This window comes from Brachyistius frenatus, unplaced genomic scaffold, assembly GCF_029030835.1.
Source record: "Brachyistius frenatus isolate BFR_SWC_R1_liver_20210118 unplaced genomic scaffold, ASM2903083v1 Contig_44, whole genome shotgun sequence".
Lineage (NCBI taxonomy): Eukaryota > Metazoa > Chordata > Actinopteri > Embiotocidae > Brachyistius > Brachyistius frenatus.
This window is the reverse complement of record NW_027210643.1, coordinates 851,913-868,752: the sequence shown is the minus strand read 5'-3', so window position 1 is coordinate 868,752 and position 16,840 is coordinate 851,913. Positions and strand designations below refer to the sequence as shown.

At 43.0% G+C, this 16,840-nt stretch overlaps 1 protein-coding gene across 2 annotated transcripts in view; it reads left to right on the top strand.

The window, feature by feature from the left end:
* Positions 1-16,840, top strand: part of LOC138623516 (kinesin-like protein KIF13B) — a 42,129-nt gene that overhangs the window by 4,829 nt on the left and 20,460 nt on the right. For both annotated transcript variants that reach the window (XM_069703075.1, XM_069703074.1), the window contains exons 4-19: positions 3,017-3,029; positions 3,142-3,202; positions 3,695-3,787; positions 5,610-5,790; positions 7,154-7,241; positions 7,375-7,509; positions 8,164-8,276; positions 8,615-8,726; positions 9,182-9,394; positions 9,486-9,596; positions 9,965-10,099; positions 10,705-10,835; positions 11,723-11,809; positions 12,497-12,687; positions 16,305-16,536; positions 16,660-16,822. In XM_069703075.1, coding sequence (XP_069559176.1) covers positions 3,017-3,029; positions 3,142-3,202; positions 3,695-3,787; positions 5,610-5,790; positions 7,154-7,241; positions 7,375-7,509; positions 8,164-8,276; positions 8,615-8,726; positions 9,182-9,394; positions 9,486-9,596; positions 9,965-10,099; positions 10,705-10,835; positions 11,723-11,809; positions 12,497-12,687; positions 16,305-16,536; positions 16,660-16,822 — 2,059 coding nt within the window. The remainder of the gene's footprint in view (positions 1-3,016; positions 3,030-3,141; positions 3,203-3,694; positions 3,788-5,609; positions 5,791-7,153; positions 7,242-7,374; positions 7,510-8,163; positions 8,277-8,614; positions 8,727-9,181; positions 9,395-9,485; positions 9,597-9,964; positions 10,100-10,704; positions 10,836-11,722; positions 11,810-12,496; positions 12,688-16,304; positions 16,537-16,659; positions 16,823-16,840) is intronic.

Here is a 16,840-nt window from a genome sequence, read left to right as displayed (position 1 = left end):
AAAATTGATATTTCTGCCTGAGTGAAGGCTGTGTTTTCGAGTGCTGCATTTTAAAATGAGGCGTCCCTGGAGACTGCTGATTTTTAGGGATGATATATTTCATCCTGACATATGCGACTGTAGTTTCTCCCACACAATGGTGTTTAGTTTTTCCTTTGAAATGTTTGAAAATGTTACCACATCAGTGTACTTCCTGGTAGTACTGAGCGGCTTACAGTGACCTTATTTGGATAATCTGGGGGGGGGGGGGGGTCTGACTGGAAACACGGCGATACTACGTCCCGCCCACCGATAACCGTAACCTGCCTATCAATCAAACAGACCTCCCCTCTCAAAACACGGCTTTTTGAAGCTTATTTTCTAATAATGATGTGATTATTTTCAGATGGACCGCCAGGAAACTAATCTGAAATAGGGAATTTAGTGAAACACATACAGAAAACTCTTATTGAAATTTGATTGACTTAGAATTTTATGAGAGAAGTTGAATAGGAGTCGATGGAGCCAGAGGCTTTTTGGAGCCAACCTCTAGTGGCACCTGGTGGTATCACAGTTTAAGGCACTTCCATAGAATTATAGAAGGGTCTGTGAAAGATGTAGATTTGAAGGGCTCATTCTAAGGTGACAAAAACACAATGAATCTTAGAGTCAGGTGATTATATACCAATGAAAACATAATTATAAATGTTATATCCCATTTCTACCGATAGATCCCCTAAATCTTACCTACGGATCCTTTAAGGGTCCTTAAGTAGAGCTGAGTCAGGGAAAATTGTCTGAGATCAACCCTACAGATGGCGCTTTTCATATTCAAGTAATCACATGATTCAGTCTTAACATTGATTAGAGCCGCTTGGGTTAAATGGCACCTAATCCTTCATGTTAGATTTGGACGAGACTCGCCTAAAACACAAATGCTGCTCTGGGGATGGGCGACACTGCTAAGCCGCTCCGGAGCGTTGAACATGTTTGATAATTGAATTTGATGTGTACTTGCTGGAATGTGGTGATGGGTTTGGTGACTGATGCATGTGACGCCACGCTGGCCGGTGTGAGCAGACAACACAGAGACTGTTTTAAAGCGCTCCCTCAAGAATGCAGCGATTTCTGCTGGGCCGTCGACACTGGTGAGCCTCTGAGGTTCTTAGTGCTGCTCGAGGTCACATTCCCCGCTCCATGCACAAGGAGCCAAACGGGATTAGTCACCTTGACAGATATTTTAGCTTTGCTACGATTAACACACGTTTGGCCCCATGTCCTTGAAACACTCCGTTCTGACTCTGCCGGCTTTGACCCGGACTCCTGTGCTGATGAGTTGTTTGTGGCACTTTTCTTAGCTGCCAGAACAATTACTGAATCCCTGGTTCCTTTTCAGAGATCACACGATCACGTTACTAATGCATTTTAATGAGTCAGAACCTCATGCAGTTTGTGAGCAGGACGTTCCCATCACAGTGACAGTTAGTTTTTTAAGTTAAGCATGGACAGATTATGAGATGACTGGTCCCAGGGCACAAAAACATAAAGGGCCCCCTGCTTGTGCCGAACAGCAGCAGCCGGTCGTCTAGTGGACATCACAGAAAAACATATATATACAATGAAAATACATTTCAATTGCAGAACCCCTTCCTTAATGTCTTGTATATATTTTGCCTGAACTCGTTGAACTTCCAATAAGAAATGTTGTGTCATTAGGGTACCGAACTTCGATACTTATATGGCAGCAGCAGACTTACTTCGATACCATATATTATCAAAAAATATCTTTTCATTCGACACCAAACTTGTTTAAACACATTTTGAGTAAATGTCATGAGCTTCAATAAGCCAAAGTGTTTGCCTCTATGTAGGCCTGAAAAATCCCATAAAATCACTTGGTTTCAATTTAAATAAATCTTACATTAGAATGCTGTAGTTCAATGGTTTCAAACTAACTTCTGACCACACAGCTGTCTGCGTTGCGTGCGTTGCAGTGACTGTACGCCTGTGTGCTGCTAGCCAGCCTCTACTGATAGCATGTGAGGCGTTTAGAAAACAGGAGAAAATCTAAGCATTTACCGATGTAGATGTGCACGTGAGGTGTTCAGGAAACATTTGTAGATTGTAGCTACAGAAAACAAGCTGGGTTACACTCTTCCCCCCTAAACCGCATGGAAACTAAAGATTTCTGACAAGTTTCTTTTTCTCAAAATGCATTTTAGCAAATTTTGTTGAAAACAAATGATATTTAAGGAACTGGTATGGAAGTCTAGGTGTAGGTTATGGTATTGGATGTCATACAGTGGCTCTGACTTGATGCCCCTTCGTCTTCTTCCACCTCAGGACATGTGTCTGTTTGGTAACGCATCCATTACTCCAAGAACTCTTCTTTTTACAGCCCTCATGACTTGCTGCATATACAGAGTGGCAAACCAGTTTTTCTCCTTTCAGCTCGCTTCATTTAATTCATGATGAGAGCACATTAAAAGTTGAAAAACTGTTCCCGATTTCCCCAAGAAAGAGAAGCACAAAATAGATAGAAAGGTTATAGAAGCAATCTTGTGAAGGGTCAGTGGATGAAGACTGCCCAGACTCACTTAGTGGGGAAACATAGAAATGTGTTTAACAGCCACCACCTGGACAGCCTCCAGGTGGGAATGTGTGTGATTGTGTGGAAGTGAGGTGACAGTTCTGCTGAATCAGGTCTCAGCAGACTTTGTATGAATATTAAAAAGGCTACAGTGTGACCTTTAGTCTCTGCTGTCCCTCCAAAATGTCTTTGCTGTGTTCGGACTCTTGAAAAGTGCTTCTCAGCTGCACCAAAATGTCAGATGAATAAATAGTGTTGGCGTTGCTTGTGTTGCCGTGCAATAAAGATTTTCACATGTTCTTGTGCTGGCGAGGTCCTTTGTCCTGGTTTCCTGTCACGGTTTAAAAAAACCCGTGATACAGACGCAGGGAAGATTTTTAAACCGTGATAGATTCATTTCAATGCCGATTATTAACTAATATTTTCATGTCTCTCTTCTGCCCCCAGGAATCAGCCAAAGGTAAATATTTCACTAAACTTTGACTGCCATTAAAACTCATGGTGATTTAATTGTCATTCTATTTGTAGTTTGATGTGTAAATCCAGACGTGTATGTTGTGTGTTTTCCTCAGGTTTTTGCCTACGATCACTGTTTCTGGTCTATCGATGAATCTCAAACAGACAAGTTTGCAGGTTGGTGCATTTGAACAGGGTTTTGTGCTCCTCTATATTTGGTGCCTTGTGTTTCTAGCTCACGTGTAACGTCACGGGCTGGTGAGTCATTTCCTAAACTTATCCCCTGACTGAATGTTTCCTGATGTTTTTGAACTATTTATGGAGTTGAAGAAAGGGGCTGCTGGGTGGGCGGGATGAAGAGTTAAACATTATTTACTTCTAGATTGGTTCTGTGGTTCAAATTATTTTAAAAGCAGAACTGCTGCCCCTCAAATCGTAACGGTGCGAGAGGTTTTAATACTTCATCAGCGTGTGGTAGCTGTATCAAATCTGTCTGAGAACAGTCAGTCATGCACTTATCTGTGAAAACACCCCAGTAAAGTGGTTTCTGTTTATTTAATTTTTTTTTCCATGCAGCTTTGCTATTTAAGTCACTTTGAAAGTCAACTTTCTGATTTGAGCTTGTTCCAGTCCGTACTTTGAGATGTGTGTTGTGACGTGTGTGTGCAGGTCAGGATGTGGTGTTCCAGTGCCTTGGAGAGAGTCTGCTCGATAACGCCTTCATGGGCTACAACGCCTGCATCTTTGCTTACGGACAGACGGGTAACTTTTATATTTGCAAAAGGAAGAATTATAACGCTGGATTGTTTTTAACAGAAGTCCAATCATCGTAGCGCTGTTTTATTATTGCACTCGCAGATTATTAATTTCAGTGAATGTGCAATCATACCTCTTGATTTTTTTTTTTTAGTTTCTGATTATTACAGACTTTTGGAAATGTAAATAAAAACAGAATGCTAATTCTTAATTGTTTGCCCACGCTGTCTTGAAACTCTTCCCCATCTTCACTGCTGGGAGACCCGGCCTCCCTCAGATGCTCCTTCTCCACCCAATCATTTTACTGACCTGTTACTAATTAACCTAATTAGTTGGGAGATTTTCAACTGGGTGCTTCTTTTAGCCTGAAACTACTTTTCCAGTCTTTTGTTGCCCCTTGTCCTGACTTTTTTGTGACGTGTTGCTTGCATCAAATTTAAACTAAACTTAAACATTTTCAATTAAATATGGGTTTATTTATTTACATTTTACACAGTGTCCCAACAGGGTTGTACAAGTGAACCAAATATTACTTCCAAAACTTGCATGATTTTAGTTGTTTGTTTATTTATTTATGGGACAGTCTTTGTCAAACTGAGAAAAACATGGGACTGACCGAGACACAACAGATGAAGCCTGTAGTTTATTTTGGACATGAAAAACATTTTGCAGCAGGAGGGTCTGTGTAAAATCATTTCTGTAACCAGCAATCTGACGTTCACCTTCACCTCATGCTGTGATTGGCCGGCTGTGTGGAGGTGAGAGACGAGTCAGGAACTGTCTCAGGAACTGTCTCAGGAACTGTCTCAGGAACTGTCTCAGAGAAGCATCTGAAAATGTGCGCCGTTATCTACACTTTTAAATGAAGCTGCAATCACTCTAATCTCTATGACTGCCAACTTGTCTTCTGCCTTCCAACAACATGGATGTTTGGAAGAACTTGAAAAGAAACATCTTATCTCTGAGACACTTTAAACCAACCCTTACTAATAACATGGCTGTGTTCTATTAAAGCTTTCCAACCAGCCATGACAGTGGGAAAGTGACGCAGCATGAACAACAACCAGCACCCTGAAACTGAAGTATCTAGTTCAGACATGATTAATGGCGCCTCCAACTGCCCCCTGTAAAAATATTATTATCCCCTCTGACATTTACATATGATTCAATAACACCTGCAGAAATAGCTTCGAATAACCTCAAGCTAATATTTGTGTGTTGGTTCATTTAGTTCAACTTAAAAAAGTTTACAGAAAGAGCCAGCAGACTCTGAACCTCTTGTGCCTGATGTATCTGTTATATCCTGGTTTTGCTTTGGGTCTCATTAGCACCTTAACAAACCACACCGCCATTCATTCATTAGAGGCCGAGATGCTTTTCACTTTCACTCCCATTTTCAGACTTTCAGATTTGTGTCTGAACAAGCACTTTAATTAGTTTTTTGTTGAAGGGGTCTTATTTTGTCATTAACTTCACTCTCCACATCTGTATTAATTTGTCATTTAGAGGTTGTTGTTGTTTTTTTATCTCTCCCTTGCTTCCACGGCATCTATCAACTACATAACAGTTTCATTTTTAATATTTATTTAATATTGGCATTTGTCCTGTAGTTTTATGTTTGAGACCAACAGCATGTGAGCAGCTGAGGAAGATTTGTTCATCATTTATTGTGTATTTGTGTTCCAGAGACATAAAATAACATTTTGACTCTTGAAATAGAGTTTTGCGTGTTTCTCTTCCAAAACATAATAAAACATACTAAAATCCGATCATTTGACCATTGCCCGGTCTGTTTTCCTGTGTGAGTTGTAAACTTGTGTGTCTCCAGGTTCTGGGAAGTCGTACACCATGATGGGCTCAGCGGAGCAGCCCGGTCTGATCCCTCGGCTCTGCAGCTCGCTGTTCAGCAGGACGGTGCAGGAGGCCCGCGAGGGGGAGATCTTCACCGTGGAGGTCTCCTTCATGGAGATTTATAACGAGAAGGTCCGAGACCTGCTCGACCCCAAAGGGTGAGGAACTGTTTAGTTTCGCTGACTCTAAAACAGAGTCTCGGGACAGACTGTATTTCATCTCTGGACCTTCCAGTTTCACTGACTCTGTTTTGATTATAGCTCAATGCAATTCATTATTCAGGCTTCATGCTGCTTAAAAACAACTTCTCAATGCCATATCAGTATTTTCACTCAGGGTCTGGTGTTCTCATGTGAATAAGTCTTGACTGTTCTTGGACTGGCCAAGTTGTCATTGCAACAGACGCATGAAAAGTTCCACTTTGCAGTATTTTCCACGAGGCTGACTGATTTTTTTTTTTGGGGGGGGGAGGCGGGGGGATACGGACTCGGTACTACAAGACTGTATGGAGTTAGATTAGCCTGAGTGGACATTTTCTTTACATTTGGATCTAACCTTACCAACAGTGGTCTTGTGGAGCCGGAAGTGTTTCCTCTCAGACAGCCATGATGGATCAAACCTGTCCTGCTGTGCTTGTCTGTTGGGTGCAGCTGTATCAGCAGGAGAGCTGCTCGTTGTCTGGCCAGATAAAAAAACAGATATTTTGGTCAGAATTTTAGACCCTTGTGGTTGACACCTGTCAGTTATTAAATCCCTCTTGTTGGCTTTTATTGTAGTTACAGCATCGTAACGAGTGTAATTATTGTCAACTTTAACGTAATGTTATCTTCCCTTCATCCGGCTCTCCTCGGTTCCATTTGGTGTAGCGGGGCTCTAACATTACATTTCATTTAGCTGACGCTCTTATCCAAAGCAACTTACAACACACCGATGGTACACCATCGGGAGGATTTTTTTTTTTTAGGGTTCAGTGTCTTGCTCAAGGACACTTAAGCATGTGGACAGGAGGAGTTCGAACCACCAACCTTCTGATTAGTGTGCAACCCACTCTACCAATTGACCTACAGCCTCTCCCAACACACCCTAACACGCAGAGAGAAACTAGCACAAATGTTAGTGCCAGAAAATCTCTGTAGAGACTCTCATTAAGCTGAAGTGAAACAGATGCACTACAAAATTTGTTAAATGACACATAAAAAAATATTTTCAGTGATAGTAGGAGAGACTGCTTTTTTTTTTTTTTTTTTTTTTTTTACAGGATGCCAGTTGGATGTGTAGATAATGAAATCCCAGTACATACTGTACTCCTCTTGGTAACAGTGCTTATCTTCTACTTTTGCAGTGATGTCAGTTGTTTGCTTTGAAGTAGAAGGCACTCGATCCGAACACCTTTCATTTTTTATTTGTTCATTCAGAGAGGGAAGTTGACGAAATTGATCCTCTCACTCTCAAGTGTTTCACAAAATCACACTTCTATTTCTATTCAGTGAGAGGATTGTAATTGTCTCCATGTTTCTACAGGAGTCGACAGGCGCTGAGAGTCCGAGAGCACAAAGTTCTAGGGCCTTACGTCGACGGTCTGTCCCGCCTGGCTGTGGCCTGCTACAAGGTAACACAAACATTATAAGCTGTATTTATTTTTTAGCTCTTTATTACATTGTGTTGCCAAGAGGGGAGAAAAAAAAAAAGAGGTAATATCAAGATGGATACGTGTTTGTTTGTGTTGTTCGTGTTGTCGACAGGACATCGAGTCTCTGATGTCGGAGGGTAATAAATCTCGCACAGTGGCAGCTACGAACATGAACGAAGAGAGCAGCCGTTCCCACGCTGTGTTCAACATCATCCTCACGCACACACTCATGGACCTGCGCTCCGGGGTGAGACGCTGTCCTCTTGTTTCTTCCAGGTCCGCTCGTACACACTGTATGATCCTGCTCGGCATCAGCGGGTGTTGCTGAGTGTGAATGAGAGTTCAGTCATTTTTTTTTTTTTAAATAATGAACCCGTCATCAAACTACATTGTATGCTGGTAGATCGAAAAATCACTTGACTGCTGTGTTCATAAAATGGCCTGAAATTAACATGTGCCACAGCCCAAAATGACTATTGCTTGTTTACTTATTGCTCATTAACAGTCCAAAGATATTCAATCGACAGTGATATAAAACTAAAGGCACTTGTCACACCCAAGGATGAGTGGAAACAAATAAAGCTCTTTAGTTTGATCTGAATTGATTATTATCAATTAATTATCTGTGAATCAATGAATTGATTGTTTTTTGTCTGTCCTTTTTTTGTTTTACTTCAAATTATCTTGCACGTTATTTATTAGCATGTACTGTACATTTATGTTGAAGTAAATTCATGTAATATCAGTATAAGTGTTCCCCCATTAATTAGTCATTTTTGCAAGGCTCCATGAATGTGTTGAGGGTCTCTTTAAATTTCTGTAAGTACAACGTCGTCATCCAATGGAGGGATTTAAACATGAACGTGCGTGTTTCTGTGTGTCATCATACGTCGCGCTCCAGACGAGTGGCGAGAAGGTGAGCAAGCTGAGTCTGGTGGATCTGGCTGGAAGTGAGCGAGCCGCGAAGACCGGAGCAGCGGGCGAGCGGCTCAAAGAAGGCAGCAACATCAACAAGTGAGTCGACAGAAAACAAATCGACGGCTCGATAGCGAAGACGGTTTTTAACTCAGTGATTCTACAGGAAGTGACCAAGCAGTGTTTCTTAAAGGGGATCAGTGGATGCTCTTGTGTTTGTCTTCTGTCTACACTTATTTTTCTGTATCGGGAACCTCGTACACGATGTTTGGTTGGCGTTACTGTGGAAAAAGTTTTAAAAAAAATTGACGTGACCCTGAACACCATGAAGGATTTGTACTCTGCCTTTTCAAGCCGAGACCCCTCTGATGTTCTGTGGACTTTTTATCCGACCCTCACTGCCCCTCTCTGTCTCCTCTCTCGTTGTCTCCCTCCAGGTCTCTCAGCACTCTGGGTTTAGTTATCTCCGCCTTGGCTGACCAGGGAGCCGGGAAGAACAAGAGCAAGTTTGTTCCCTACAGAGACTCTGTGCTCACTTGGCTGCTCAAGGTACAAAAAAAAAAAAAAAAAAAAAAAAAAAAGACAATAAGAAACCTTGTTAGTACAGATTCCCCAGCAGGACGAGGACTTCTGTGCATCTTCAGCTTCAGTTGTTCTTGCACTGCAGACCCACGTTCATACACCACAGGAGACATGTATAGTATGCGTCTTTTAGATCTAAGGAAAATCCACTTTAAAGTCTCTGAGTGATTAATTTCTTGGTGTGCTTTTAGTTCATTTGTCTGTTAAGTTTCGAGGCTCCGCTGGTTATTTTCATTAGTTGTGCTCAGTAGGAAACAGCCTCTGTTTGCCAGTTTGAAAACTTTAAGTTGAAGTTTGTAAATTAGTCTTTAATTTTGGATGTTCTGTCTTTTCCACAGTGCAGGTGTGTTTTCCCAGAAGGTTTGTGTCCATTCAGAGTTTCCGGTTTGTCACTGAGGTTAAAGCCGTGTTTGTGCCTGCAGGACAGCCTCGGAGGGAACAGCCGCACCGCCATGGTCGCCACCATCAGCCCGGCGGCGGACAACTACGACGAGACGCTGTCCACCCTGCGCTACGCCGACAGGGCCAAGAGCATCGTGAACCACGCCGTGGTGAACGAAGACCCTAACGCCAGGATCATCCGCGAGCTCCGGGAGGAGGTGGAGAAGCTGAAGGAGCAGCTCACCGAGGCCGAGGTTCAGACGAGCGTAGCTTCGTTCAGCCTGTGAATATTGTGGATAACTCGGTAATCTGTGTGGAGTGTAATGCGGCCGCTGTCACTCTCAGTCTATGAAGGCACCCGAGCTGAAGGAGCGACTGGAAGAGTCCGAGAAACTGATCCAAGAAATGACCGTCACCTGGGCGGAGAAACTCAGCAAGACTGAGGCTATTGCACAGGTAACACACACACACACACACACACACACACACACACACACACACACACACACACACACACACACACACACACACACACACACACACACACACACACACACACACACACACAAATACAGGTCATTGACTTTTTGATGCATTACTTACACTTCACACAAGAAATCAATCTGAGCAGATGAATTCAAAATTGGAGTAATTTCTTTCTGTTCATTCAGTTTGACTCGATTCAACATTCAACTTCATTTATTTCACTTTTTTCTCAGGCCAGCTCTTCTCTTTTTAACTTCTCATTCTTCTATCAAGCAGCTACAGAAGAGAATAACCAACTCCTGAGTTCATGTGTTAAATGTAACCTGAGTTTTCTGCAGGAGCGTCAGAAGCAGCTGGAGAGCCTGGGCATTTCTCTGCAGTCGTCCGGCATCAGATTGGTGGACGACAAGTGTTTTCTGGTCAACCTCAACGCTGACCCCGCCCTCAACGAGCTGCTGGTCTACTACCTGAAGGTACCAGACAGAAACACACCCAGTCCAGTGTTATATTGTCAGGCCCTCCAGAGTATTTCTTTCTTCTTCTTTTTTTTGCTTTGAATTTTGCAGCAAAGTTTCTCACAAAGTACTTTTTTTGTTCCCATCGTTTTTTCACATTTCCATTTTTAAATTGCAGTCTGTGACTGCAATGTAAAATACAAAGGCTACATTACTGTACAAATAAGCGCTTTAAAAGCTTTTTAAATCATATTAATTCAACACATACTGTATGCACAGAGACAAAGTGCAACCCCTTACGTTAGGAAGTGTTTAAAACGTATTTATTTATTTCATTTACTTAATCAGAATTATAAGACCACATTTCTCCGGTTTCTTTCATTCCAGTGATCCAGCTTGTGGTTTTGAAATGTTTAAGATCCTTGCTGATTGGAAATGTGTTTTTTTTGTTGTTGTTGTTGAAAAAGCAAAAGTGCAGAAGTGCATTTTTTGTGAAGTATACATTTCCTGGAGGGACTTGTTCAGCATAACAGCAAACAGATGCACACTTGCACATTCTGTATCTTCATTCTTTTCTAAATGGTAAACGCTGGGTGTTTTGGCCCCATCTCTCCTATGTGCAGGAACACACGCGCGTGGGCTCGGCCAACTCGCAGGACATTCAGCTGTGTGGGATGGCCATCCAGGCCGAGCACTGCGTCATCGACATCACGGAGAGCAGCGGCGTCGTGCTCAGTCCTCACCGCAGCGCTCGGTAAGCACTCGGTCCCAGCGAACTAAACCAGCAAGCCGCGTTCACTTAATCGTCCAACACGCTGCGACTTCACAGGCAGCGGCTCCGTGCACCACGAATTCAAATCACTACTCGGAAACCGTTTTTGTTCTTCGCTCTGAACGCTTAAAGGTAAAAAAAAATGACTTCAGTGTTTAGTACATTTTGTTTCGAGCTGCAGCAGACAGTTGTTTCCAAAAGTAGCTGATAATGTTTGCAGTCACCTGTCAAACATAGTGGAGCGTTTAGCCGCCAACGAGACCAACGTTTTCCGCTGGTGGTGACCAGAGAAGAGCTAAAAGGAGGCTGAATATCGGACATTGAATTCATCCAGTTGACAGACGTTCCAAATGAATGCGAATGTTGCTGAAAATCTGGCAAACAAGTGGATATTTGTGTGTTGTTTCAATGTTTCAACGCTAATGCTTAAAAATATACACGGCTATTTTTTGATGCCTTTGCAGAAATATTCGAAACAATTATCTGACTCCCCCCCCCACATTTCCACCACCAAAAGAACGAAAAGTTAAATACAAATATTTGGTTGTTTTAAATCAAATAATATCTGATCTCAGAACAAGTAAAGCAACCCAAAGATCTAAACAACGATTCAACACCAACTTTACCTTTTGTTAGTTGTTGGTGTCACTGTTCAGTTCAGAACATTGTTGAGCTTCCTGGCAAATGAGAACAAATTATCTGCTGTCGGACAATTACAGCAACATACAACCTCATATTTCTATAAATATATTGTCATTTTACATTTTCTATTTATTTTCCAGCATGAACTTTTATACTGTAACTTTTTCAGTTGCAACACTGACACTTGTCATTTCCTGTCGTTGAAATCTTCTGTTTTCTCTTTGCAGCACATGGGTGAATGGAGCTGCGGTCACCAGCCCAGTGCAGCTTCATCATGGCGACAGAATCCTGTGGGGAAACAACCACTTCTTCAGGTCTGTTTGTCCGACAAAGCAAACTCTCATTCACTCTCTCTGTTTCCTGAGGAAACCCCTGCAATTTGCATGAACCACAAACTTAATCGTCACACCTGGACCCGTACGTTTTGTGTGTTCAAAGTGACGGATTGATTATGAAACACGAACCACACAATTCATACAACTTGCTCGATTCAACTGGAACCTGACACCTCACGCTGTGATTCAGTCGGCCTGACGTAGGCCGTGCGTTGTGTGACAGAAAGTATTTTTTTTCTCTGAATGACCATTTTACATGTAAATGTAGCTGAAATCACTACACAGCTGTTGTCTAACAGCTTGTTTAAATTATGTGTGTGGGGATTTTTTTTTTCAGATAAAGTCACAGGTAAAAAAAAACATTGAGTCTTAATGGGCAAAGTTCTAGTCACTAATTCATACTCGCCCTGTTGTCTGAATACAGAAACAGAAAAATATGTAAATGAGTACAGCTCTATGGGGAATTTAGCTTTATTAAAACACAGTTCCCCCTCAAAAAATGTTCACATGACAAAGTGCTCAAATCTGTTCCCACTGTAACATCTCTGTGGTATTTATTTACATGCAGCAATAAAAACCTCTTCCTTATTCTTTCCTTCCTCTTTGTCTCAATGCCACCACCTGTCCATGCACACACACACACACACACACACACACACACAACAGGATCAACCTCCCCAGGCATATGGTCCACGCTGGCGGCGAGGATGAGGACGGCGGAGCCGTGTTGAAGACGTGTCTGAGCACCGACCGTCTGGAGATGGATTTGGACGCGTCCAGCGACGTGTCGAGTGAGCTGAGCTTCGGTTACGAGTTCGCCCAGGCGGAGGTGATGATGAAAGGCATGGGCAACAACGGTGAGTCGGACCGAGACCGAACGAAGTGAAAAGAAACAACACGGATATTCGTGCATTTAGCAGCTGTGGTGAAAGCGGTGACCGTGCATTACTCATCATTTTACACAGTCAACTGCTCATTGTTGTGTCACAAGGGAAGAAATTCAGGGTAAAACAGATCCTAAAAACTCTAAAAATGTGTCAACATTGAGACATTTTTTTGACTCTTCTAGAATATAAACAGATTTTATTTTCAATTGACATCCGAATTAAGTGAGATCACCCATCTTTGCCTTTGTAAGCTTGTTGATTGGAACATTTTGAAGCAGTATAATTATTGATGCTGATGGCTGCCTCTACCTGTTACACATGGATGTACAGTTGAAACCAGAAGTTTACATACACTGTGCAAAAAGACACATAACACTTTTTTTCTCACTGTCTGAAGTTAAATCAGACTAAACCTCTCCTGTTTCAGGTCCGTTAGGATTACCAAAATTATTTAACTTTTGCTAAACGTCACAATAATGAGAAAGAGAATTTCTTAGAGAATTTTATATTACTTTCTTTGAGGTCAAAAGTTTACATACACCAAAAGTACTATGTCTTTAAACAACGTGGGCAAGCCCAGATGATGATGTCATGGCTTTTGAAGCTCCTGATAGGTTAACTGACAACATGTGAGTTAATTGAAGGCACAAAAACAATCCAAAAACATGCACCTCAGGTCAGGTTACCTGGCGCCGCGCTAGTGGCAGCCTGCTGCAGCATCTCCCCCCTGAGAGCCCCCCTGCTGTAGTGAAGAAATTTCCCCTCGGGGATTAATAAAGTGTATAAAATCAAATCAAAATCAAAAATCACCTGGGGATGTATTTTAAGGCCACACCTTAAACACTCTGCTTCCTTGTTTGAAATCATGGGAAAGTCAAAAGAAATCAGCCAAGAAATCAGGGAGAGAATCGTGGAGCTCCACAAGTCTGGTTCATCCTTGGGTGCAATTTCCAGATGCTTGAAGGTGCCACGTTCATCTGTGCAAACAATTATATGCAAGTATAAACATGGGAATGTCCAGCCATCACACCGCTCAGGAAGGAGACGGGCTCTGTGTCCCAGAGATGAACGTGTTTTGGTCCGACATGTGCAAATCAACCCCAGAACAAAAGCTAAAGACCTTGTGAAGATGATGGCTGAAGCTGGTAAGAAAGTGTCATTATCCACAGTAAAACGAGTCCTTCATGGGCTGAAAGGCTACTCAGCAAGAAGGAAGCCATTACTCCTAAAGAAACATAAAAAAAAGCCAGATTATAGTTTGCAAAAAGACACCAAGACAAAGACCTTAACTTCTGGAGACATGTCCTGTGGTCTGATGAAACTAAAGTGGAGCTGTTTGGCCATAATGACCACCGTTACATTTGGAGGAAAAAGGGGGAAGCTTGTAGACCTGAAAACACCATCCCAACTGTGAAGCATGGAGGTGGCAGCATCATGTTGTGGGGCTGTTTTACTGCAGCAGGAACTGGAGCGCTTCATAAAATAGACGGCATCATGAAGAAAGAACATTACCTGGAAATATTAAGGCAACATCTCAGGACATCAGCCAGGAAGCTAAAACTTGGGCGCAAATGGGTCTTCCAAATGGACAATGACCCTAAGCATACTGCCAAAATAGTTAAAAAGTGGCTTGAGGACAACAAAGTCAATGTCTTGGAGTGGCCATCACAAAGCCCTGACCTGAATCCCATCGAAAATTTGTGGGCAGATCTGAAAAGGCGTGTGCGAGCGAGGCGGCCAACAAACCTGACTCAGTTACACCAGTTCTGTCAGGAGGAATGGGCCAGAATTCCAGCAGAGTACTGTAAGAAGCTTGTGGAAGGATACCCAAAACGTTTGACCCAAGTCATGCAGTTCAAAGGCAATGCTACTAAATACTAAGGAACTGTATGTAAACTTTTGACCTTGAAGAAAGTAATGAAAAATTCTCTAAAATATTCTCTTTCTCATTATTGTGACATTTAGCAAAAGTTAAATAATTTTGGTAATCCTAACGGACCTGAAACAAGAGAGGTTTAGTCTGATTTAACTTCAGACAGTGAGAAAAAAAGTGTTATGTGTCTTTTTGCACAGTGTATGTAAACTTCTGGTTTCAACTGTACGTCCCTGCTTTGGTGTCAGGCTGCACATACAAAGTCATGCTTTCATTGTCACTGTGTAAACAAGGTAAATTCACTCTGTTCACAGGTTTCTGAAACATGTTGACCCAAATCAAAAACATGTTTTTTACCATCATTGTTACTGGCACTGGTAAACACTGTTTCAAATGCTCCAAATCGTCCGCTAAACTAGTCAGTCGTACCATTTTAAAGTCACACACACGGCGCCTGTAATGGTAACACTGAACAAATGTCACGTTTATCTAGAGCGCCGTGTCATTTCTTTGGGCTGTGTCCAACTGGGCCACCGGGCCAAGACCTGGTACCCAGACGGCCCCGTCTTCAGGCCGCTGCTCCTTCACCTCAGGACCCCTTGAGGTGGTTCGAGCATCTGATTAGGATGCCTCCATTATGGGTTTACCAGGCATGTTTAACCAGGAGGAGACCTAGCGGTAGACCCAGAACATACTGGAGAGTGTATGTATCTCATCTGGCCTGGGAACACTTTAGGGTACCCCTCAAGAGGAGCTGGCTCAGCCTGCTGCCACCACAACCCGACCTCTTATAAGTGGCAGAAATGGATGGATGGTTGGATGAATATGTTTAGATGTTTAAAAATACTACCGTATATATACTATAAGGTATATGAGAGTTAAAATCTGTAGACAGAGTGAATGTACTTTGTGTTTTTCTGTCCGGATCACCCCTCTACATCAGGTCAGACATAGACATAAAAAAACTCAAATAATCCCTAAATTTATGAAAATGCTAATATCAGATTTCATATACCAAAACCAGCAGTAATACTTTGCCTTTCTGAAACTGTCTGTGTCTCTCAGCCACAAACCTGTTTGTCATTAATGGGTCCCAAATACACAGATTTATTTCTCAATCAGAGTCTACAGCCACTTTGGTTAACAGCTTTATCAGAAGCCCAGTTTACCATCAGGTTCCTCCAAACAGTTTGTGCAGAATAATCCAAATATTTACAGCCGAAATTGTTCAAATGTCAGTTCACAATTCCAATATTTACAATATGAAGTCCTTTATTCTCGGCTGTGATCTGGCATGTGTGAAGAATGCAGCGCTTCATCAGGACGGTCTGTCTGCCAAAAGGGAGATAATGAGGTCAATATTAGACTGCGAACTGTGAAGTTGTTCCAGTTTATTTGCAGTGACTAAACAATGACACAATTTGCATTCTCAGGATGAACAAGTCTTTCAAAGCTTCCCATCCTTCTCAGTGAAACCATCAAGAGCTGCACTGAGCAGCTCCTGCACTGAGCAGCTCCTGCACTGAGCAGCTCCTGCACTTTAGTGTGCAGTGCTGGACCTCGCTCTGACTATATTTGCAAATTGCAGTGCTGGACCTCGCTCTGACTATATTTGCAAATTTTCGGAAAAAAAAAAAAAAAAAAAAAGTCTTCCACTCTTCTTTCCTCGGTCTTCATCTCTCCATCCGTCCTGTGGTTCCTCCCCCTCCTGCAGACCCCCTGCAGTCGGTGTTGCAGACCCTGGAGAGGCAGCACGAGGAGGAGAAGCGCTGCGCCCTCGAGCGCCAGAGGCTGATGTACGAGCAGGAGCTGCAGCAGCTCCGCAGGCGGCTCACCCCCGAGTCCCCCACCCACCCCCTGGACGCATCGGGCCTGCCGGGCGGTGCCGGCGCCGCCATGATGTCACCCGCCCCCCACAAACGCGTCCGGCGCTGGAGCGAGGACAGGTGACGCACAGCTTCACCGTGTGCAACTTTTACTGATCCCACTCGGTCTGATCGGTCCGAATATACGGTCCAGGACAGTCTGTGGATCTCGCATGTTTGTGTTTGTGTGTTTCGGTGCTGCAGAGAGGCGATGATGACTCGCAGCCTGCGGCGTCTCAGGGAGCAGATAGTTCGGGCCCGACTGTTGGCCCAGGAGGCCGGATTCATTGCCGAGGAGCTCAACAAGAGGACGGAGTATCTGGTCACTCTGCAGATCCCTGCTGCCAACCTGGATGCCAACAGGAAGGTAAGACGTGTGGAGTCT